Source organism: Rousettus aegyptiacus, unplaced genomic scaffold (genome assembly GCF_014176215.1).
Source record: "Rousettus aegyptiacus isolate mRouAeg1 unplaced genomic scaffold, mRouAeg1.p scaffold_m13_p_9, whole genome shotgun sequence".
NCBI classification, from domain to species: domain Eukaryota; kingdom Metazoa; phylum Chordata; class Mammalia; order Chiroptera; family Pteropodidae; genus Rousettus; species Rousettus aegyptiacus.
In genome coordinates this window covers 70,001,510-70,024,917 of record NW_023416312.1, presented here as the reverse complement: position 1 = coordinate 70,024,917, position 23,408 = coordinate 70,001,510, and the positions used below count along the sequence as shown (strand labels likewise).

General features: G+C 33.2%; 1 protein-coding gene across 9 annotated transcripts in view; it reads left to right on the top strand.

Moving 5' to 3' along the window:
- LRCH2 (leucine rich repeats and calponin homology domain containing 2) overlaps positions 1-23,408 on the top strand; it is a 100,837-nt gene that overhangs the window by 21,406 nt on the left and 56,023 nt on the right. For 6 of the 9 annotated variants that reach the window (XM_016132214.2, XM_036226939.1, XM_036226940.1 and 3 more), the window contains exons 2-11: positions 1,590-1,734; positions 5,209-5,335; positions 9,214-9,319; positions 9,683-9,819; positions 15,253-15,386; positions 20,156-20,243; positions 20,526-20,637; positions 20,841-20,938; positions 21,032-21,090; positions 22,726-22,833. In XM_016132214.2, coding sequence (XP_015987700.2) covers positions 1,590-1,734; positions 5,209-5,335; positions 9,214-9,319; positions 9,683-9,819; positions 15,253-15,386; positions 20,156-20,243; positions 20,526-20,637; positions 20,841-20,938; positions 21,032-21,090; positions 22,726-22,833 — 1,114 coding nt within the window. The remainder of the gene's footprint in view (positions 1-1,589; positions 1,735-5,208; positions 5,336-9,213; positions 9,320-9,682; positions 9,820-15,252; positions 15,387-20,155; positions 20,244-20,525; positions 20,638-20,840; positions 20,939-21,031; positions 21,091-22,725; positions 22,834-23,408) is intronic. The other 3 variants (XM_036226941.1, XM_036226943.1, XM_036226942.1) reach the window with 1 other exon arrangement.

The following is a 23,408-nucleotide window of genomic DNA, read 5'->3' as shown; positions in this document are numbered from 1 at the left end:
TGAGTGAGTGTGTGTATATGTGTGCATGCATATATAAAACATTGATGAATGTATATTAATGTTCAGAATAGGAAATTTACTATATCGACTCATCCTTCAGAGCGAAGGTGTTGAGCATTGGTAGGAAGATGTTCTTACAAGGGAGGGTAGGCTAGATGCTAAATGAGGTAAAGTGGTCTAAGCTGCACCACAGATATTCTCCCTGACAGATAAATAATAATGTTATGTTTTTAACTAGTAAGTATAATGAATGAGTATAAGCTAAGTAAATTCTATGGTAAGGTAGCTAGCTAGTTTGATAATTATTTAAGCAGTAGTTCTCAACAGAGGCATGGGGGTTTCCACACCAGTGATAATTTCTGGCTGCTACGACTAGAGGGTGTTATTGCCATTAGTAGGTAGATGCCAGAGATACTTCTAAATATCCTGCAATGCCCAGGATAGCCCCTACACAACAGATAGTGATACAGTCCAGAAGGTCAATAGTGCTTTGGTTGAAAAACTCGTTTAGGGTATTTTTTCCTACCTCCTACATGATGTCCTAAATATTTCTCAAAACTTCATTTAACAAATAAACCTTTAATAGATGTGTAATGGTTATAATAATTCTATGGTTTAATTTATTTACAAACTTCAGTGAATGGGAGTATATTTTGTGTACTTTGAATAATATATGAGAGGAAGGAGTCAAGAATGAATGCCAAATGTCTCGCTTGAGCAACTCATCATGAGGATGTTGGTGACATTATGAAATGAGAGAAACAGATGTGTAGAATAAAATCTTCAGTTCAGATTTTATACTTGTAGAATTTGAGATTCCTGAGAGATATCAAGAGGAAGTCCTGAAGAACAGAACTTAGGTGTTCAGACATGTTTAAGTTGAAATTTGTCAGCATATAAGTGTAAATTAGCCCTGGGATTGGATGAAATTGATTGTGTATATCTTAAGAAGGAAAGAATACCGTTTATCATGGCCCTCAGGAACACCAACATTCATAATATGGGTAGAGGAGATTCTAGCAAGAGACTAAAAAAGACTAACTAGAGAGATATATGAAGTGATCCATTAGTGTAGTTTTCCAAGCCAAGGGAAGAGAAATATTTCCAGGTGGGTGAGTGGTTATTGATATGGAAGCCATTGCTGACTTTGATGGGTATGAGAGTGGCTAGAAACCAAATTGCAGTGCATTGAGAGGTTCATGGTATGTAAGAAATTTTGTTGTATTATAAGTTTATGTAAAGTCGGCTGTGAAGGAGGAAGAAGTACATGGAGGGAGGGAGTGTGAGATAAGGAGAGGGACTTAAAATTTTTTTGTTTTGAAAGATCAGAGAGAATTCCTTACTGATATTTTCAAAGATAAGTTTTGAAGACATTAAAGCATATCAAGTACAGTTTGTTAATAAGCCGACTTTGCATTAATGTATTTCTGCATGATTTTCTTTTTACCTTCAAGGTCATGGTGAATATTTTATAATATTTTAAAGAGTTTCTGGGATTCTAAGTGGTTCAACAAGTATGAAAATAGTTCTGTTTATTACTGAAGATATAGGTGAATGTTTGACACTCAAACATTATATTTATTTTTCAGATCTTTCAAGAAATCGTTTTACAGAAATTCCTTCTGATGTCTGGTTATTTACACCTCTTGAAACATTAAATTTATATCATAATTGCATCAAAACAATTCCTGAAGCCATTAAAAATCTGCAGATGCTAACATACCTTAACATTAGGTAAGGAAGCATTTTTGGGGGGTAAATTTTTTTTATAGTTTTAATCCTTTTTAGTAGCAAATTACTGTGTTTGGTTTGGCTATGTAGTCTGTATTTATCTCAGTAGTATCTTAATTTGTATTTTTTATATGTCCTCACTACTTTATAGGCCTTTGGTCTTCTTGTTCTTGAGAGCAGTGCTTCTCTAATGTGCATCTGGTGATTAAAATGCAGATTCTGATTCCATAGGTCTGCAGTGGCACATGCATTTCTAATAAGCCTCATGGTAATGCCCAGCCTGCTGGTCCTTAAATCACTTTGAATAGCAAGGCTTTACATTAGAAATCATAGCACCACACTACAGATTTATTTATATGCACCCTCAGTTAAAGTGAGATATTAAAAGGAAAAAGTTCACCCTCTTTTGATATTTTTTGCTACTTCAGGGATGGAGAGATTGGGATGGGAATATTGGAACATTAGGAAGTGGATGACAGTTGATGTTAATACTGTTACAGATACTTTACATGTATTACGTCGTCTTCATGACAGAATTTTGAGATACGTACTTTTATTATCCCTGACTCATCTATAGATGAGGAAACTGAAGCACAGAGAGGTTAACTGTCCAAAATCTCGTGTGTGTGTGTGTGTGTGTGTGTGTGTGTGTATTGGTAGAGCCAAGAATATAATCAAAGCAGTAGGACTGTAGAACTCTCATTCTTAAGCTATTATTCCATATTTATAACAGAGTGAACATTTAATAAGTGTAAGAAAAGAATTGCCCTGTAGGTGAGTAACACTGAATGGAAACTGGTATATTGTGACTTAATTTTAGAATTATTTTCCTCCTCTTATTTTTTTTTGAGTTGTAAGGGATAATTTCTTTCCCCTCCTTAATGAAGTTACTTACCCATTTAAATTCCCAAATAGGCACATAGTACATATAATTAACATACATAAATAACAGTGCTCCTTTTTTCACTGTGATATATTAATTCTTATGTATGTCTTCCTGAGTGTTGTCACCTGGTAGCATATACTATTTTAACTGAAACTACTTTACACCTTAAAATATGTGAGAGGAATTTTCTTCCATAGATGTTAGTCATTTGGGTTGCTCCCTTCTCTAATTGTGTATGTGTTTCCTTGGCTTGGCTTGGGAGAGGTTTGAGGAAAGTGACGTGTTTTTAAGTTTGTCTTTGTTTCATTTTGATATTTTATGGAAAAAAAGTAATTTGTCCAAAATTGAATTACATTTCTAATTAACATGTATGGTATATCTTAGAATACAGACATACCTCAGAGATATTGCAAGTTCGGTTCTAGACCACCATAATAAAGTATTGCAATAAATCAAGTTGTAATCTTTTTTGCTGATGGAGAGACTTGCCTTCAGTTTGTAAAAAAATGTAGTTCAATAGAGTGAAATGCAATAAAATGAGATATGCTTGTAGTTTTATTAAAACTTTCTCTGATTCTATCCTGTTTTGATCTCTTCAAGTTAACTTCTGATTTTTTTTTTGCAGTCACACAAACTTTTGAACAAACTATTGAAATAATATTTATTCTGATGCCTAATTTCCTTTGACTATCTCAAACACGTGGCAAAAAAGTAAAAATTAGTGACTTAACTGTATATAAAGAAATCAAAATCTGGAGAAAGCTGACTGCTAATTTAGTGAACCTGCTTCTTAAGGGAAGAAAATAAGTCAATTTTTAAACTTTTTTTTGGTTTTAAGGAGTTAGAATATGTTTATATGTGCCATTATTTTTCCCGTTTATTTTTTATTTCTGTGAAAATATCTTGAGAAATTTGTAAGATGATTTTTCAGCTCTTTATCTCTTCCTGTATACTGACCTCTTTTTTAAGGAGCACCCTTGTGTGCTTCATCCTGCTTGATCCTGATATTGTCGAGTTCTGATAAACCCCTAGCATATTTGACATTCTGGCAGCGTGGCCTGCTTGGCCAGGGGTAATGTCTTTTTTTTTTTTTAATATGCCTGTCCCAGGTCTAAAGCTAGTCTAGTGTTTCTGGATATCTTTTGCAGGCATGAGGTGAAAGGTCTTGAAATTCTCCCTCAGGGCAGTACTGGGCTTTTGTCATGCAAAATGCTAGGTACATACACATTTATAGATGTCACTTTGAAAAACAGGAAAAAATAAAGCACTTGGTATAGTATGTAAATATAATGATATATTTTATGTATTTTGGTAGTAGAATTGTCTTAGCCAATCTGGGCTGCTAGAACAGAATACCATAGACTGTATGGCTTATAGAACAACAGAAATTTATTTTTCACAGTTCTGGAGGCTGAGAATTCCAAGATCCATGCCCTGGCAAGTTTAGTGTCTGGTGAGGACCCACTTCCTGGTTCATAGATGACCGTCTTCTAGCTGTGCCCTCACATGATAGAAGAAGGCTAAAGGGGGCTCTCTGGGGCCTCTCTTATAAGGATATTCAGAAGGGCTTTGCAATCGTGACTCAGCCTCACCTTCCAAAGGCCCCACCTGATATCCTCACCTTGGGAATTAGGTTTCAACAATGCAGTTGTTGCAGGGGACACAAACATTCAGTTTATAGTGTTGATCATTTGGATCAGTCTGTGTTGGCATATAAATTTGACTACAATAGTTTGAGGGTAAGAGGCCCAGAGTCAGATCATCTGGATTTGAGTGCTGGTTCTCCCACTTACCAGCTGTGTGACTTTGAGCAGTTTATCTCTTTTTGACCGTTTCTTCATCTCTAAAATGGGCGGTACCTATCTCCCTAAAGTAGGTTGTTATATTAGTCAAATTAATTCACCTGAGGTGCTCCGAACATGGCCTGGCACATAGTAAGTACTCAATAAATATTAGTTGTTATTATATTTAAATGTATCTATAGAGATAGAAATGTATCATTTTTGAACTGAGAGAAAGGCACTAGTAGTCCCTTCTACCATAAACCTGTAACAAAAGAATGAGTTAGAGTTATTACATGTTTTTAAAGATATAATCCTATTTATTCTTTCATAAATTTAAACATATAGTGCATGCAGATTTTTTCTTGGAGCCTTTCCCTAGAGACATGGAACTATTGAATATAGTGAACTATTGAATATAGCAGAGGGCAAGATTCTGACATTCTCTAGCTCAAAAGAATGATTTTGCGTTATGAGAATTGGTGGTGTGTGTAGGTCAATATCATAGGTAGCGTCACAGGCTTTGCAGTCAGCCACGCCTGGGCAAGTCACTTAACCAGATTTTACCTTTTGTTTTCTTATTTATATAATGGAGCTAATAATACCTTATCTTTTGGGATTAATGTGAGGATTAAATGTGATAGTTATATATTAAAGATTTTAGCCAGATATAAAATAAGCACTCATTAAATGATAGTTATTATTTAGTCAAAGCTTCTTATTTGCTTTTGAGGTGATTTGTTCTTTTTCAGCATAACATGTCAGGTTTCAGACATATTTCTCATAATGAAACTTTCTTATTCTTTTCAGTCGAAATCTTTTATCAACATTGCCAAAATACTTATTTGATCTGCCCCTTAAAGTTTTGGTCGTCAGTAATAATAAGCTGGTGTCCATTCCAGAAGAAATTGGAAAGTTAAAAGATTTAATGGAATTGGTGAGTAAAATAGTTGTACTGATTGTATATAATATGCAAAATATACCTTTATATTGGGAAGATTACTGATTCTTTTATATAATTTCACTGTAATTTCTTTAGAAAGAATGATTTGGTATATGTCTAAGTTCACTTTAGGAAAATTTTGAGACATCATTGCTTCTGTCTGACTTTAGCTTATAGCCACAATAAAAGCCTGGTTGTTCTTCAGTCTTAGTGAAGCCAGAGGCTTGCTTACAAGTCTTAAGAAATGCTTTTCCAGTGAATAGCATCTATCTATTCCTTTTGTGGAAAGTAAAGATTTTACCAGTAAGGTTTTACAGGGCTACTATGAGAGCCTTGGAGAAAGGGGATAAAAGAAGAGAGTAGAATGGCCTACAAACAGTGGAATGAACAAAATAACCCTTCCTTTTATGTGTATACTTATGTAATTTTATAACACTTTGGGGACCAAGCTATATGGAAAGAGACCATTATATGCAATTGATTGTAAGAATATAGGAATAATTTAAAGTCATTTCTTCGAATATAACATTTTAGGTATTAAAGGATATTGAACTCTGAGAGAAGCATAATCAAATTCTCAAAGCATTGAGCTATTTTCACATCTTTCTGTTACTTCCATCTCACACAATGTACCATGCTGTTTATTTTTATTTTGTTTTATCTTGAGTAATGCTTTCCTAATAGATATTTAAATGTATTGTTAAGTATGACTTTATCATGTGTGGAGGGCCAAAAATTTTCTTGAGAAACTTATATACAACTTTATGATGGGAAATTAATATGCAAATAGAGTAATGAACAGAAATTTCTGGAATGTCATTCATTAAGGAATACCTACATGTGCATTTAATACACAAGGAGACTTTCTTAGTCTTGTTATGTTTTAGAACTATAGAATTTTAAAGTTGTAAGCACTTCCTAATGCAAGAATCCCTGACACATCTGGCTGTATATTTTCAATGGTGGATAAATCTTATTTTGTGTGTGTGTCTGAGGCAGCCCTCATTCTCTTTTGCAAAACTCTTTATTTTTAACTAAAATACATGCCTCTATCGCTTTTATCCAGTGGCCCTGGGACTACCTACCATGTGAAGAAGCATAGATAACAGCAACGTCTCTTCCCTTTAGATGTTTGTAATCTGTTGTGTATCTACTCTCTCCACTTTACCAAACTCCGACCTATTTTTCTGCAGCTTAAATATATTGTTTTTATTCCTTTCTATGTTTTCTATATTTCTATTATTTTTACTTTTAGCTATATCTGTCCTGAAAATGTTCTCTTTTATTAAAGTCTCTTTTAATGTTATACTCACCATTGAACAGAAGTTTTTAGATGTGATCTAACAAATTTATCATAAAAAGGAGGCATTACTTTCTTTGACATGGACACTTAATAATTTTAAAGATTTTATACATGTTATAACTTTAATTCTATGGCTCTGTAATTTCTTTTCTTTTTCAGTTTTTGGACCTATGTTCTAAATTATTTTACATGAGAGTGTTTTTGGAAGGTTCAAAAATATTTAAGATCTTTAGATTTAGTCTAGTATTTTAATTAAAATAGAATCCTTAAAATGTTAAATACCATTAAATACCATTATTTTACGGGGCACTAGAAAATTATTGTGCTTTAAACTCTTGAAATCAGTAACTATATATATATATGGCATTAGGATGGCTAATTGACAATTGTAAATCGTATAGTGAATTTGTGGGTGTTATTTGTCATGGAAATATTTTCCTATGATACTATTCTACGAGAATGTGGTAGTCAAGAACAGTGAAATTCTGTCATTAGAAGCCTTAGAAATACTCTTAGACCTCCAGTCTCCAGCAGAGTATTTTGTAGAGTACCCAGTGGTTGAGGGTCAGTTTCCTGTGCCTGGGTTTACTTTTTTTTCTGGGAAATAGCAGCTATCTATCAAATTACTATGGATTTTCTTTGTGGAAATCTTCAGTATTAGACACATTTGGGAGGTAGCAATAGTGTTTACTTGAAAAGGCATTTTCCCAGAGTTTTAGTATTTGTCATTTGGATAATAGCCTATTCTCGATACAGCAGCTAAGCTCTTCCTTACAAAATATGTCAGGTCATGTCATACCTGTGTTTAAAAGTTTCTGGTCCCTGCCCACATCTCTGTTAAAAAACCAAAGTCACATCCCTCCCCCATCTTAGTCTTCTCCTTGCTTACTTCACTCTAGTTACAATGGATTTCTTGCTGTTCTTAGTACATGTCAGGAAAGCTTTGCGGAAGAGCCTTTACATTTATTGTTCTTCCTATCTGGAATATTCCTTTTTTTATATGTTGGCATAGCTCACACTCTCAGCTCTGACAACACTGTTCAAATAACAACTTCTCCATGAGATGATCAAAATTGCTAATATCCCTCTCCAACACTACTAGCACTGCCATTTTCCTTTACCCTGTTGTTTGTGTGTTTTTAAATAGTACTTAACACTTTCTATCATATTATATAACCTACCCTCTTTGCTAGAATGTAAGCTCCATAAAAAGCTGCGAGGGCAGGAATTTTTGTTTTACTCCTTGATGTGTTGAGGAAGAAGAAATTTTCCTCTGCTTTCAAGGTTCTTCTGGCTGGTATAAATAATTAAATAGACATGAGACAGATTAGCAAGAGAAAATAACCAAATTTAATACATACATATGTATGGAGACTCTGTATACACAAGAGAGTCAGAGATCCCACATGCATGAGAAGTTCAGAGGCAGAAATGGGACATAGGTATGTATGTAAGATCCTGAGCTAGGGACTAGATAATGTACCTTGGGACTTCAGAAGGTGACTGCAGGGAGAGCACATGTTCAGTAATTATTAGTTTGCCCTGCCATATAGATAGGTAAAAAGTCATTTTTAGTGAGCCAGGCTCCTAATTGAAATTATTCTAAGTAGTTGGTGGTGGGACAGCAGACGTTTCTCTTGAGTCTACAGGTCTCAGTTTGAAAGATGATTTTTCTAATCATCTATAGATCAGATGATTAGATATTCTTGAATATTCTTTATATTCCTTAATCCTTGAAATTTATCTTCCTGCCTTTTTCACTTTTGATAAGACTGAATATATGTGTCACTCTTCTCCCTCCAAGCATATGTAATTTCCAGTGAAAGCTGGAAGTTGGGGGCAATTGTAGTAGAACATGAATTTCATGTGCAGTGTGTCTGGAAAGAGTGCCGAGATTTTGTTGCAACTTTTTTCTTCCCTTTTTGTTGATGTGGTAATTAAGAGAGGGGAGAGGGAAGAGAGAATAATTAAGTTGTTTTTTAATGGAAATGTTGTATTATTTACCTGTAAATCAGGGCTTGCATTTTAAGTTAATCCTGAGGCATTTCCTATTCAGATTTCCTATTCAGATTTCCTATAATGTCTTTGGGCTGTGAGCCACAAAACTTTGTGCTTGTAACCTCTCATATTTTGCATCCTTTTGAGAAAGAGCCTTAAGTCTTAGTTCTTCAGCTCACATGTATAATTAATGGACTTTCTCAGCTTTCTCTGCCTAAGCAAATATCTCAGAACAGCTACTATAATTGACAGATTGTCACAATGATTGATAGTTGTCTTATAGCTCTGAGTAAAGAGCACTTGGATCATTCTTTTAGTTTTAGTTGATAAGAATGATCTTAGGTTGAGATTTTCAAATGGCAAAATTATTTAGTACTAAGTTATAACCTGAAATTTTTGCACAGGAATATTTGTTAACTGTGCTAGGTTGACCTCTGCCAGCTAATCCATATTTAGAGAAATGCCATTAAAGATAACTTTTGCTAGCTGTCAGCCATACACTTTAATTTAGGAATTGAAATATATCTGTATTTCTCAGTTTGTTATAAGTTTATTTTCTTAATTTCTTTAGGATATTAGCTGCAATGAGATTCAGGTCCTTCCCCAACAAATGGGAAAATTACATTCACTTAGAGAGCTAAATGTAAGAAGAAATAATCTTCATGCATTACCAGAAGGTAAGATACTCATTGTTTTTACTGACATGAATAAAAAAATAAGTAATTGGCTTGGTTCTACTTAGAGTTGATGTAAACATGACATGTAATAAATGATTTCCACTTAATGGTATAACAGAATTATTACTTTCTTTGATGTATGTGTAGTAAAAGTCAATATACACATTTATATAATTTCTTCAACATCTTATACTTAATTTGATATTTCTAAAAATTGTACATGTAAGTCATGTGTATAACATGCTAAAGTACTTTACCTGTGGTCTTAAAACAATAAAAATATTTAATAAAAATTTGAAATATTTTAAAGATAAAAAAGTAACTAAGTAAAGTTTAATTTCATTATTTTTCATTTCTGAACAGAATTAGGAGATCTTCCCTTAGTCAAGCTGGATTTCTCTTGTAATAAAGTGACCAAAATTCCACTTTGTTACAGGAAGCTGCATCATTTACAAGTAATAATTTTGGATAACAATCCATTGCAAGTACCACCAGCACAGGTTTGTAATAAAAATGTGATACTTGTTTCTTATATTTTTATTCAGAATTATATCCATTACTGTTAAATCAGAAGAAGCATTGGAATTAGGAATAATTTGATGTTGAGTTATTGATGCAAGACAAGGCAAATCCCCTTGAGCTGGGGCTCAAGCCCTGCACCTAGGGAGAGGCTCCTTGATTGAGCATAAGAAAGAATTTAAGAACATGCCAGAGTTAGAGACAAAAGGAAAGTTTATTAGAGAAGGAATACAACTCCATAGGTAAGCAAGCAAGGTCTCCTTTCGGGAGTAGGAGTGGAAGAGGGAGAGGAAGGGGGAGGGGGAGGAACAATGAGGGAGGGGTTCTGGGGAATTCATTTTATATATAATTCTGTGACTTGTTTACCTATTTTCCTTTAATGATATGGGTATGTAGTATGAAAGGCTTGGGTGTATGTGTAGCATTAAAAGCATGTTAGCAATCCTCAGCCTTTGTTCTGTAGGTTCCCCATGCTTTTGGCTGTAGTGAATAAATATTCGGGTTTATTTTGTGTAGGGTATGACTTTAAGACTGTTTTCCTTTCATGACATGGGTAAATGGTTTGTTAATAATCCCAGCAGGAATCTTCCTTTGTTCTGTAGGTTTCCTTTGGTCTGGCAGCAGCACTTTGCAGTCTCTGAATACAACCTGATTTAACATTTAGTTCTTAAGCCTCTTCTCTACATTAGTATTATTGTCTAAAGGAGTTTTCTGAGAAGTGGTGTTTTTACTTTGGTAAGAGTTTTAGCTTTTGGTAAGAGTTTTAGCTTAGGTTCTAGAGAATAGTATTTGGGAAACCTAGATATCAACTTTCTGCTAGTGAACTGATAATTCTGGTTGTCAGTGTTATTTTAAAAGAATAGACTATAGAGTCTCTACCTCTGTCCTACTCACATATGTCTACTTGAGATTTGTTGTATGATTGATTGAAGCACATTCTTAGCACTGATAGATGGAATCATAACATAAAGAAAAGTAAACAAATGTGAAAATGTTAATTCAGACTTTTAGTTTTAGGATTAATTCCATGTGGAATTCACTAAAACAATAGTAAAGGAATACACTAAGATATAAGCTCATCAAGACAGAATGAGAGAGGAGGGTAGCAGGAGAGAGATGGCAACAGGATTTTGGAAAATGGAAAATAGAAGGAATCGTGGTAGCTAGGGCCTCTACTTATATTGTAAAATATTATCTGGCTGAGGAGGCACATGACAGTAAAACTCCAGCCTACACTCTATTTCCCAACTCTGTGCCCTGGCCCAGGATTTGCATACATTTGTTGAAGGGTTGCCTTTTTCCTCCTACAAAGGAACATTTCTCTCATTCCAAAGGAAGTTCCTTTTCTAATTCAGATAAAAGCTAACAGGGGTCCTTAGCAGGATGGGGGAAGCTGAAACTTGTGTCTGCTATGGGAGAAGGCAACAAGAAGCAAATTGATTTACTGGCTTGGGTAGTTTTTGTTGTTGTTGTTGTTGATTATTATTGGAGGAAACATGTAACTCTGAATATAGAGATGAAAGAGTGAAAACACAAAGATCTGTAGAATGCGTAAGGCACTGCTGTCCAGTAGAAGTTTCCAAATGATGGTGTTGGGATGGAAAAATAATTTTCCTTCTACCCTCCTAAGTTCTTCTGTCTGGTCTAATAATCAGACTTACATGAGATAGATAAACAGGAGAAAATAGCCAAATTTATTATGTATGTATATATGGAGGTTCTATAAGAATTTGAGACGCTAGGCCAAATCTAGCAGTTGAGGTTTATATACCTTCTTAAGGAGAAAGAGGGGTAATGGTTTGAACTTAAAAGGGAAGATAGGCAATTTACAGGTAGAGGAGAAGGAGCAAACATTTGACAAATAAATTCTTGCCAGGCTACCCAGACACAGAGGGGAGTCTGACAAACTTTGCAGGTTCTTGTCTTTCACATATAGTTTATACTATGCTAAGGTGATCTCTCTTCCTAGAGCAGGTTTTCTATCTGGATATTTTTAGACAGGTAAGGAGGGGAGGTAAAGACTCTTTTTGAGTCTTTTCTTTCTTAAATATAACTGGCATCAGATAATCAATATCTCCAAAAGGCATATTTTGGGGCGGCAAACTCTGCTTCCCTTCAATGCAAATGTTCTATAATCTTTGCTGTCCAATAGCATAACCACTTGCCACATGTGGCTACTGAGAACTTGAAATATGCCTAGTACAACTAAGGAACCAAATTTTTAATTTAATTTAATTTTGATTAATTGAAATTTAAATAGTTTCATGTGATTAGTGGCTAGCATATTGGACACTGCAGGTCTAAGATCTACAACCTCAGATTCTTGTCTTATTTCCTCTGCAGCAACATGACTGGACCTCATTTGCATTAGTAGGAGCCTGGGGTTTACACTGAAGAGTAGGTCTGTTCTCTCAGATTCTCTCCCCCAGCTCAGCAGCCAAATGACTCTGGCTTCTTGACTCAGCAGAAGCCTAGAGTTTGCTCTTTGGAGTTTAGAAGTTTTTGTGGTGATGGAAATGTTCTGTATCTGTGCTGGCCAGTATGGTAGCCATAGGTGGCTGTTGAGCACTTGAAAATGTATAGTGTTAACTGAAGATTTGAAGTTTTAGTTTTATATAGATGTAATTAATTTAAATTTAAATGGTTACATGTGGCTAGCGGCTATCATATTGGATAGCAGAAATGTAGAGAGATTGAAAACCGGAGTCAGGGGATCCAGGTACAGCTATGGGCAGGAATGAGACCCCATACTGAAAACAGTGAATGCTGACATACTGAGTGTTGGAACCCTCCAGTAGACTTGTCTTGCTTGGCTCTCAGAATGCTTTTAGCCTATCTTATTTATCTCAGGTAGGATTGGTGGATTTTTCCTGTGGTAGACTGATTGAACTAGGAGGAAAGACATGTGTGTGTGTATGTACACACACAGACTGACCTTTTTTTTGGGGGGGGGGTCTCCTGATATAATGGTCAGTCCTTGTCTGATCTCTAGATAGTGAAGCTTGCCATTGTTAAACTTCTCTCTCATACATAGAGATTCTAATTGGCTTCTTATTGCCTCACTCTTGAAAATGAACAGATAGCCATGGATTACTAGACATTTGCAGGAATAATCTCTAACATGAAAGAAGGAGCCCAAAACACTGAAAGTCTTCCTTCCATTGAAACAAAATGGGTCACATTCATAGGAGTGGTAATAGAATGACTTCTCAGCAGCAATACATGAAGCTAGAAGATGTTAGAACCATACCTTCAAAGACTGAGGGAATATTTCCATCTTTCCATACTCAAATTATCAGTCAAGTGTGAGGTAGAAAAAAAGACAGTTTCAAACATGCAGTGTCTCAGAAATTTTAACTCTTTTGTACTCTTTATTAGAAAAGCTAATAGAGGTTGTACTCTATCAAAATGAGGGAGTAAATTAAGAGGTATTCTTCATGTCCAAGATTTACAGGTATGCATAGGCCTAGAGAGCAGCCAGTCAGTTTGGAGTAGAGAGGTTGTCTCCAAAAGGAAAAGAGAAAAAGAAGAAAGAAACTGATAGATGACTCAATCTGTTTGTCAATATGGAGAGAGTTTTATAGTTCTGTCAGTCAGGAATTAATTAGTAACAGGTATACAGAAAATTATGCAAATCAAAAAATAGTGTAATTAGTTACTTTCGATTAAACGAAAACTTAGAGGAGAAAGGAAATGTTATTTAACTAACCTATGTGATTCATCTGTGAATATTTTCTTAGTCATAATGTAAATACTAGATTTTGAGTTAATGAAAAACTGTGACATAGTTATAATAATAGTAAAGATTTATATGGCATTTTCTGTGTTCAAGGCACTGTTGAAAATGCTTTACATGCATTATAGCAACTCATTTTTTATAGCAACTCTTTAAAACAGGTACTGTCATTATGCCTCATTTTATATATAAGGAAGCAGAAGCATAGAAGTTAAGTGACTTGTCTAAGGTCACATGGCTTGTGGGTGGTAAAGCCCAGTTTCAAACCAAGGCAGTCTGACTCCAGAGTTTATGATCTAACCATGCTTTGCTTCTAAAGAGGTGGCAGAAATATGTTTGCGTGAGTTTATGAAGGTTGGGGATCAGAGGATGGTAGTAGTGGTGGTATTATTGATATGTGAAAGTGGTAGTAAGGCCTCAGTAAATAAAATTTATACTTCAAAAAAATAGCAATAGAACCATGTCATTTATAAATATGAAGGTAAATAGCAGAAAACTGACTAAAATAATTGAATGAGGGACTGGGTCTTTGAGATTGAATGGGATAGAAAGGGGGATTAATTTTTTGTTATCAGTTTTATAATTCTCTGTGACTTAAAACTACATGAATTACTATGAAAAATTAAATTTAGAAAAGAAAATCATTCATCAGCATTTAATTTAGTAATGAAAGATAAATTTTTTTTTTCAGTTTGGACAGGTAATAGGTAATGTGATACCTTTTAATTGGTAATTATTTAGATTCTAATAGCTCCAAAATTTTATTTTTCTTTTAAATGAAAATTTTTAGTGGTCAAATCAGATCTGGTATTTATTAGAATTATATAAGAAACATTTTTCCTTTATACCTTGAATGATAATTACTTCTTAATGTCCTTTTTTTTACTGTTTTTTTTTTAATTTTTACATGTGTTGCTAGGTTACATGAGTCCATAAAACAAAATATTTTAAATATGTTTTGAAATATATTTATTTGACATCACTAATAGTGACTGTAGTTAACCTTTGTAAAACTGACTTATCACTTTCTTACCACTCATTTACTGTCATTTTTTATATACTTCTTTCATATAGTGTTTCGCCTTTCATTATTTCTCTTCTCTATCATCAATGAAAATAACTTTATAGGGTGGTATCTTAGTTGAATTGACCATTTAAAAATTATCTTATTCTAATTGGCCTACCATTCACATCTTTCAACAAATACATTTTTCCTATATTTAAATTCTTTTGATTAGCATTTTCCCTGTGTTTAGACCAAACAACTTAGTGGTTCCAATGAGATTAAATATTTACATGGATATTTTTTTTTCTCTTCTCACTACTACGATGAATATATTTCTTTTCACTTTTTTCTAACAAAGGTAACATTCATGAATTATAAATTTTATATTGTTTAGTGGTTTTGTACATTGTGCTTTTAACAAGAAAATTTCAGTGAAATACAGAAAAATTAACTTATTTTTTCTAATAAGAACAAACGTCAGTAGAATTCTAGTTGGTATTGGTGTCAGATTTTTTTATCTATGTTAGAAGTACAAATTATTTAAATATGCAAAATATCTATCATGATTGTGATGTGTGAACATAATTTGAAATTATTAAGATGTACAAATAAATTATTAGATGGCATTTATATTTGGACCTATATAATTGAATATTTATTATTTATCGACAGATATGTTTAAAGGGTAAAGTACACATATTTAAATACTTAAATATCCAAGCATGTTGTAGAATGGATAAGAAACCAGATTCCTTGGATCTTCCATCACTGAGTAAAAGAATGCCCTCCCAGCCTCTCACAGACAGGTAATATAATATACTTACAGTTTCATTTCATGTTTGGTATCTTTTCTCTATATAAAAGATATTTATTTCCCACAACTGAGAACAACAAACAAGACAAACAAAAGAAAATTCATAGACACAGACAGCAGTTTATTGGCCACCAGAGGGAAGAGGGGAAGGGTGAGAGGTGGAAAAGGGCAAAAGGGGTCAAATATGTGGTGATAGAAGGAGATTTGACTTTGGGTGGTAAATACGCAATGCAATATACAGATGATATATTAAAGAACTGTACACTTGAAACCTGTATAATTTTATTAACCAATATCACCCCAATAAATTAATAAAATTAAAAAAATTAAATGGAAGAAATATTTATTAATCTTGAGTATACTATGTTTAGACTGATTGGCTCAGTGTTAAAATCAATAATTGGCTGAAGTAAAATATCTTCATAGAATAAATTTCTGGGATACTAGAATCAATTTGGAATTTTCTCACAAATTATTGTTATTTCTTTAGTGGTAAAATGTAAACATTTGACATTATATAGCACAGAAGCACTAATTTCTTAGCACTTGACAACTGTTAATTTACCCCTATAATCACTGTATTTTACATTTGTAATAAGTAGAATTTGACTTTGAACTGAGTTTAGTGGAAGAGTAAGATATTTTGGGGTACTTTCTTCCTTCATATTCTTTATATTATTTATGTCTAGATCAAAGATGATTTATAATCGACGTTCTGTATGATATTGATATTTTTCCCCTCGTGAGATTTTGAAATGGTAGATTCAATATTGTTTTTAATTCATCATTTTGAGATATCAATTGGTCTGATTATATGAAAACATAATTCCATCCAGTATTATGGGTAAATTAGAATGGAGTGAAACTACAGGAAGGGAGTCTATACCCATGCCTAAAATATTTAAAAGTTTACCATTATATTTATGACAAAGTATAGACTACTTGGAATGGCAGTATATTAAATATTATTATCAGTGCAAGTTCTAGAATTCCCAAATAGGTCTTCTTCTTGAAGATTTCTGTTGCCTAAAAAGAATTAAATATCTAAACATTAAATTTAGTTACTAAAGATGATTTTGTTTAATATTATGAATGATAGACCAAATCTATAAAAATTAGACATTCATATTCGAATCTCTTTTAGTGTGTTTTATATTTATTTAAAAATGAATTACTTAGTAACAACATTCATTGTGTTAGTCATTAATTTATTATACAGATATCAGTTGGATGATTACTAGTAGGTTCAGGGTATGTTTTATTGAATGACATACAAATTGGTTCCAGCCTTTATGTAACTCAGTCTAATGAAGAAGGAGTCAGACAATAAACAAAGCAAGGAACTATAATATGCACGCACATAATTTCAAATTGTGGTGAGTGCTGTGAATGAAATGAACACATTTCAGTAGTAAAGTTAGGGAATTTCTCCTTAGGAAGGAGAGGTTTTAAGTCCAGACCTGAAAGGAGAAAAGGTAGCTGTGTGAAGAACAAGGGTAAGAGCATTTTAGGCAGAAAGAATGACATGTGCAAAGGCCTTAAGTTAAGAAGAAACTTCGTATGTTGAAAAAAAGGTGAAAGGAGGTCAGCATGGTTGGAGCAGAGTGACTGATGGGTAGAGTGGTACAAGTTGATTTTGGTTAGTGAGGGCTCACGTCACATGGGGGTTTTAGAGGCCATGGTGAAGAGTTTGAATTATATTTAAAGTACAGTAAGAAGTCATTGGATAGTTACAAGCAAGGGAAATACATGATCTGATTTGTGTTAAAAAAAAAGTATTTTGACTCTTTCAGGGAGAATAGATAGAAGAAGCACAGGGACTAGTTAGGCTGTTGCAGTACTGCCAACTGATCAAGGGGTCTTGAATAGGGTGGTTGCAGTAGAGATGAAAATGAGTGGACAGAACACATATATTTGGGAGATGATCTATAGCAGTGTCATCCAATTGAAATCTAATGTGAGCCACATGGAGTTAAAAAAATTTTTTTTATATATCAGTTTTAAAAAGTGAAAAAGAAACAGGTGAAATTAATTTTAATAACATTATTTAACCCAGTATATCCAAAATATCATTTCAGCATTAATTAAATATAAAAAAAGTTATTGTACATTCTTTTTCTTTCTATTAAAACTTTGAAACTGGTGTATATTTTATATTTACAATTCGTCTCAATTTACACTAGCCACATTTCAAATGCGCAATAGCGATATATGGCTAGTGGTTACTATATTGGACAGTGCAAGTCAATAGAGTTTACTTATGATTTGGCTCTTGGGTGTGCTAGTCTCCCACTCAGCTTATATTAAACTACCTAGAAAATTCTTGTATGCACTTTTTACTTTCACACTCATGCCCTTGGGAATATGGTTTTTACTACTTAGAATACCCTTCTAAGCCTTGATTATTTTGTAAAATATTAATTCTATTTAAATAGGCATTGTAGTAGTTAAGTATATCAGCTTTTGAAGTCAGACATAACATGCCTGCGAAGCACTTCTCCGACTCAATAACTGTATGTCCTTGTGTCATAATGTCTCTGACCCTCAGTTTTCTTTTTTGGTTCTCAGTTTTATATGTAGAAAGGAAAATAATCATTTGGTTGATGTCAGGATTAAATGAAATGATGTGTGTAGAATACTTAACACAATGCCCTACCCATAATAATTCCTCAACAAATAGCTTATTATCATTGTCATCTGTTAGAAATACACAGAGATATTTTACCATAGTACATAGTATTAGTGCGAGTGGGGTCACGTGGTTTTTGGTTCTAATCATGGTTTAACCTCTTAATTCCTCTGTGACCTGTGTAAATTATTTAATTTCTTCATGTTTTTTTTTTAATTTAAAATATTAACAATGCCCAATTACTAAGCTCGTTGTGAGAGTTAAATGTGTGCTTGGCAACTGCTTAATGGATGATATTCAGTAAATGTCCTGATTTTCTCTTTGGAAAGTTAACTTATAAACTTTATTATCCTCATTTATAAAAAGAAATAATGCATAAATTGCAGAATGTAAGGATTATAAGTAAAATATGAGGTACACCTGGCATGGTATCTAATGCAGTGTAGACAATAAATGCTAGCAATTATTGCCTCATTTTCATCCTTCAAGACTAAGCTCAAATGCTATTTACTTGGGTGAAGCCTCTCCTAACCTAACAGGGAGAATTAGTTAATCTCTCTTTTCTCACAGAAATTTATATTTATATTTATATATTTATAGTCTTGAAAACATATAAACATACTCATTTCCCTTCTAGACTGAGAGTCCTTTGAGGTCAAACATTTTTAATTCGTCTCATCTCAGGCATTCAGCATAGTACCTGGCACTTGGTAATTGCTTCCTTAAGTTTATTGATATACTCCATAAAAATGTAAAAAATCAGTGTCTGAGGAGGCAATATAGAATAGTGATTAAGATGAGGGACTTTCGTGCATGATAATCTTGGGATCAAGTTTAGATTGTCACTTTCAAGTTGCATGTCATTGAGTAAATTGTTTAACTCCTTCTTGGCCTCAGTTTCCTTATCTGTAAAAGGAGAAAACAACCTGCTACAGTTTTCACAAGGAATGTATGAGGTGTGGTCTTTAAAGTATTTAGCCCAATTCCTGGCACATAATAGAGGTGTGTATGGTAAATTTGCAAATTAAAGTAAAAAATGCTTTGCAACCTGGGTGGCAAACTGTGTAATTCAGAAATTTGCAAGAACAGCTCTGACTTCACACCAGAACCAGTGTTTATTCAATTCTTTGCAGACATTTTTTTCATTTTCTCTTTCCTTAATTAGTAAGTGGATGTTATTAATAAAGCTAAAGCATATGAAAAAGACACTTTTAAAGTTAAAAATATTTCAGCATTCCATGATGAAATTTGTTAAACTAATGAAAAAAAAAACAGGAAAGTCTTTTATCAAGATGATTTTCTAGCAGGGCTATCTGCCTTTCTGAATCTCTCAGGAGAAATAATAGGCTATCAAAAATTGACACTTTACAACAGAGCACATGAAGGAAAAATATTTTAAGAGAGACATGAGTAAAGTTGTGGGAGTTAAAAATTAGTATTTCTCCTCCCACCTTCTAAGTTATTCTAGCTGGGCTTATAAAGTAACAAGAGACAGATTAACAGGAGAAAAAAATCAAAATTTTAATACATGTGCATAGGGAATTCACATAAGCATAAAAATTCCAAAGATAGTGAGGCAACATTGGGTATATATGACATATTTGAGAAAAGGAGAGGGGATGGTGTCTTAGATTTCAGAAGTGAGAATGGCAATTTACAGATAGTCGAGGAAGAATGGAACACATGTGGCTCGCAAATTCCTACTAGGCAACTTGGAAACAATGGGACACAGGTATCTAGCTAAAAGTCCCCTGCCAGAAGCCCTGCTATTTACCATACTTAATTCAAATTAAGCTAAGACTGAACATCTAAGATTTTTTTTCCTGAAGCAGGTTTTTCTGTATGAATCTCTTGGGCAGAAAAGTGGGGGAGGATCAAAGGTCCTTTTTGAGTCTTGTTTCTTAATAAACAGCTTAAAATCAGTATCTCCAAAAGGCAGGTTCAGGGTGGCAAAACTTTGGTTCCCTTCGAGTGTTTTATAGGAAGATGCCTGATATTTTTTCACTTATGTCTTTAGGATGATAGACATCAGAGGTATACATTTTTTATTATCTAGGGAAATGCCAGGTCGAGTCTGTGTTATCTATTTAAGAAGAAAACCCTAATTGTCCTTAGAATTTCTGTTTCCATAGTATGGAAGATTTTTATCCAAATAAAACTCATGGCCCTGACTCTGGAATTGGAAGTGATAATGGAGAGAAACGATTATCTACAACAGAAGTGAGTATATTTTAATGTTGATCTATTTTGTTTTACAATTTTATTATAACTTTGAAATAGATACTTGCACATACTTGATTTATTTTGCTTAAAAATATAATCATCATTGCATTTTATGACTTCAAATTAAAACAGGACAGTAAACCTTAACATATTAATTTTTGGTTTGAAAACAGGAGATGTAAAGCAAATGTTCTACACTTCATATTTGAAATTAAAGCAACTTAATCTGTAATTACATATTTAAAATGCCACTTATGTACTTGGGCTTATTTCTTTTAGCCATCAGATGATGATACAATCAGCCTTCACTCTCAAGTCTCAGAATCAAATAGAGAGCAGACCTCAAAAAATGACAGTCACACAACGGGAAGTAAACCTGATTCTCAGAAAGGTATTCATGTGGTGTCTGATATTTTTAATTCATGTACATAGTCTTTATTAAAAATGGATCTCTTATTAAAAATAGGTTTTGAAAATTATGTTATCTATTGCCACCTCTTTTATTGAGAAAAATAAACTTTTATTCTAAGAACTGCAGTGTCAGAGCACACTGTTTACTATTAATATTTTTAATTAATATTAATCTATACTTAGACCAGGAGGTGTATGATTTTATTGACCCAAGCACAGAAGATACAGCAGTTCCCGAACAAGGAAATGCACATATTGTATCCTTTGTCTCTTTCCTTAAGGTAAAGAAAATTTTGAAACAATATTAATAACATTTTCTGCTTGATCTCATAAAAATGGACCATACAATTTAAAATAACTTTCTTTTATATAAGGGAAAAGAAAAAGATCCTGAAAAATGTCAGAAAAATGAAGAATTGGGAGATGAAAAAAGGTAAACGTGAATTCTCAAATTGAAATTTTACCAATAAATATTTGAAATATTCATTAGATATTTGTATTTGAAAGAGTACTTTAAATACTATAAATTTTTCTTTTATTTACCTGTTATGTTGAGATAGTTAATTTGTAAATACTTCATCTGCTTGTATTCTTCAATTAAACTGAAAATTATAGTAGACATTTAAATTTGAGTGTCATATTTACACTGCTTTTCCCCTAGAAGTGTAATAATAATGTCTTCTATTATTATCACCACTGAGGAGGACTGTACCTTCACATACGTTGCTTCATTTCAGCTATTTACAACTCTTTAAAATAGATGGTATTGACCAATAAGGAAACTGAGACCCGGCGTTTCAAATCTTTGCAACTCAGGTGTTCTGACTCCTAATGTACCTCTTTTGTTGAGAAAATATACTTTTTATTTCATCAAACTGATTATGGTAATTTTAAAGGGTATTTACTTCCATATTTTATTAAAATAATTGTACTTTGGATCTTTTCTGTATCATTTATCTTATGAAGTGATGGAATTTGACATTTCAATCACTCCTTCAAGTTGCTTCATAGCTGCAGGAAGAAAGGGAGGAGCATTTGTTGAATACCTACCATGTACCAGGGATCTGTGCTAAGTGCTTTGCATGTTTCTTATTTAACCTTCACTGAATTCTACAGAGTAGATATTGTCCCCATTTTTATAGATGAGACTCTAAAATTTCTTGCTGAAAACCACTTAACCAGTGTCCTGTATAACATAGGATATGAGCCTAGCTCTCTCTGATCCCCAAGCTTTTCTCTTTTCTCTGTATGTGCGTTTTCCAAATGACCTCATTGGTGACTTTTTAAGCAGTAATTAATCATCTCTGGTACCCCATAAGGAGGTACATTGCTTTGTCTTGTATTCTTTATATTTCATTCCTTTACTTTCTCATTTCATGAGGACAGTTGCCTAAATTCGATAGTCACCAATAGCATGCAAAAAGATACAGTAAAGATACAAGGTATTAGGGTTTGATACTGTTTTTTAAATTAAATATTTTTTGAGATAAAATTACTTGAGTTTAGAGAACAATTTATTTTAAAATTTCTTTGAATCTGCGAATTATAAAAATTATATGTTTTAATGAGTATCATTGGGCAAATTTGCCAATCTTATCTGAACCTATTTTGCATTTCCTCTACTTAAACATTTTACACAGAAATTTTTAAGGTCAAAATAGATAAACTGATAAAGGTAGGGTGGTTTAATAAAATGTAGTTTTGATAACATCTTATTTTAAAGACAGGCCATATAGAACTCTGCAGGTCTTATGATATTCAAGACTGGGGAGTATCCATTGTTAAATGATATGGACATTATACATTTCCGAAATTACAAAATGGTAATACTACAGTTCACTTTGTTAGTCATTACTTATATTAATATAACCAGTATGAGTAGAGAGAATAAATATGTTATTCTATTCCTTAAATATTCCTTATTTCTTATTTCTGTGTTTTAAATATGACACTAAGATTTTAGCTTTCAACTGATATTAAAAACAAAAAATGGTTTCTACATCTCCAAGCTGGCATAAAATATCTTCTGCCTTACATTTTGGATAACCATGTTTGTGTCACCTTTCAGACTTGGGAAAGAACAGTTACTTGCAGAGGAAGAGGATGATGATTTGAAGGAAGTAACTGATTTGAGGAAAATAGCCATTCAGTTATTACAGCAAGAGCAGAAGAACAGGTATTTTTTTTCAGTAAAGAGATTTAAATAGGCAAATTTTATAATCATTAATCAGATGATTGAAAGTTTATCACATGAAGTATATGAAGTTTCCAGTAAACAATAGGACTATTTTTTTTTAATTTTTGTTTTTCAACTAGAGTTTACATTCAATATTATATTAGTTTCAGGTATACAGCGTAGTGGTTAGACATTTATATAATTTATACAGTGATCCCCTCAATTTGCCTAGTCTCCTCCTGGCACCATACATAGTTATTACAATATTATTGACTATATTCCCTATGCTGTAATTTACATTCCCGTGACTATTTTGTAACTACAAATTTGTACTTCTTGATCCCTTTACTTTTTCACCCAGCCCTAAACCCCCCTCCCCTCTGGCAATCACTAGTTTGTTCTCTGTATCTATGAGTCTGTTTTCATTTTGCTTATTCATTTATTTTGTTCCTTAGATTCCACATATAAGTGAAGTCATATGGTATTTGTCTTTCTGTCTTATTTCACTTAGCATAATACTCTCTAGGTCCTACTACGTTGTTGCAAATTGTAAGATTTCATTTTTTATGGCTGAG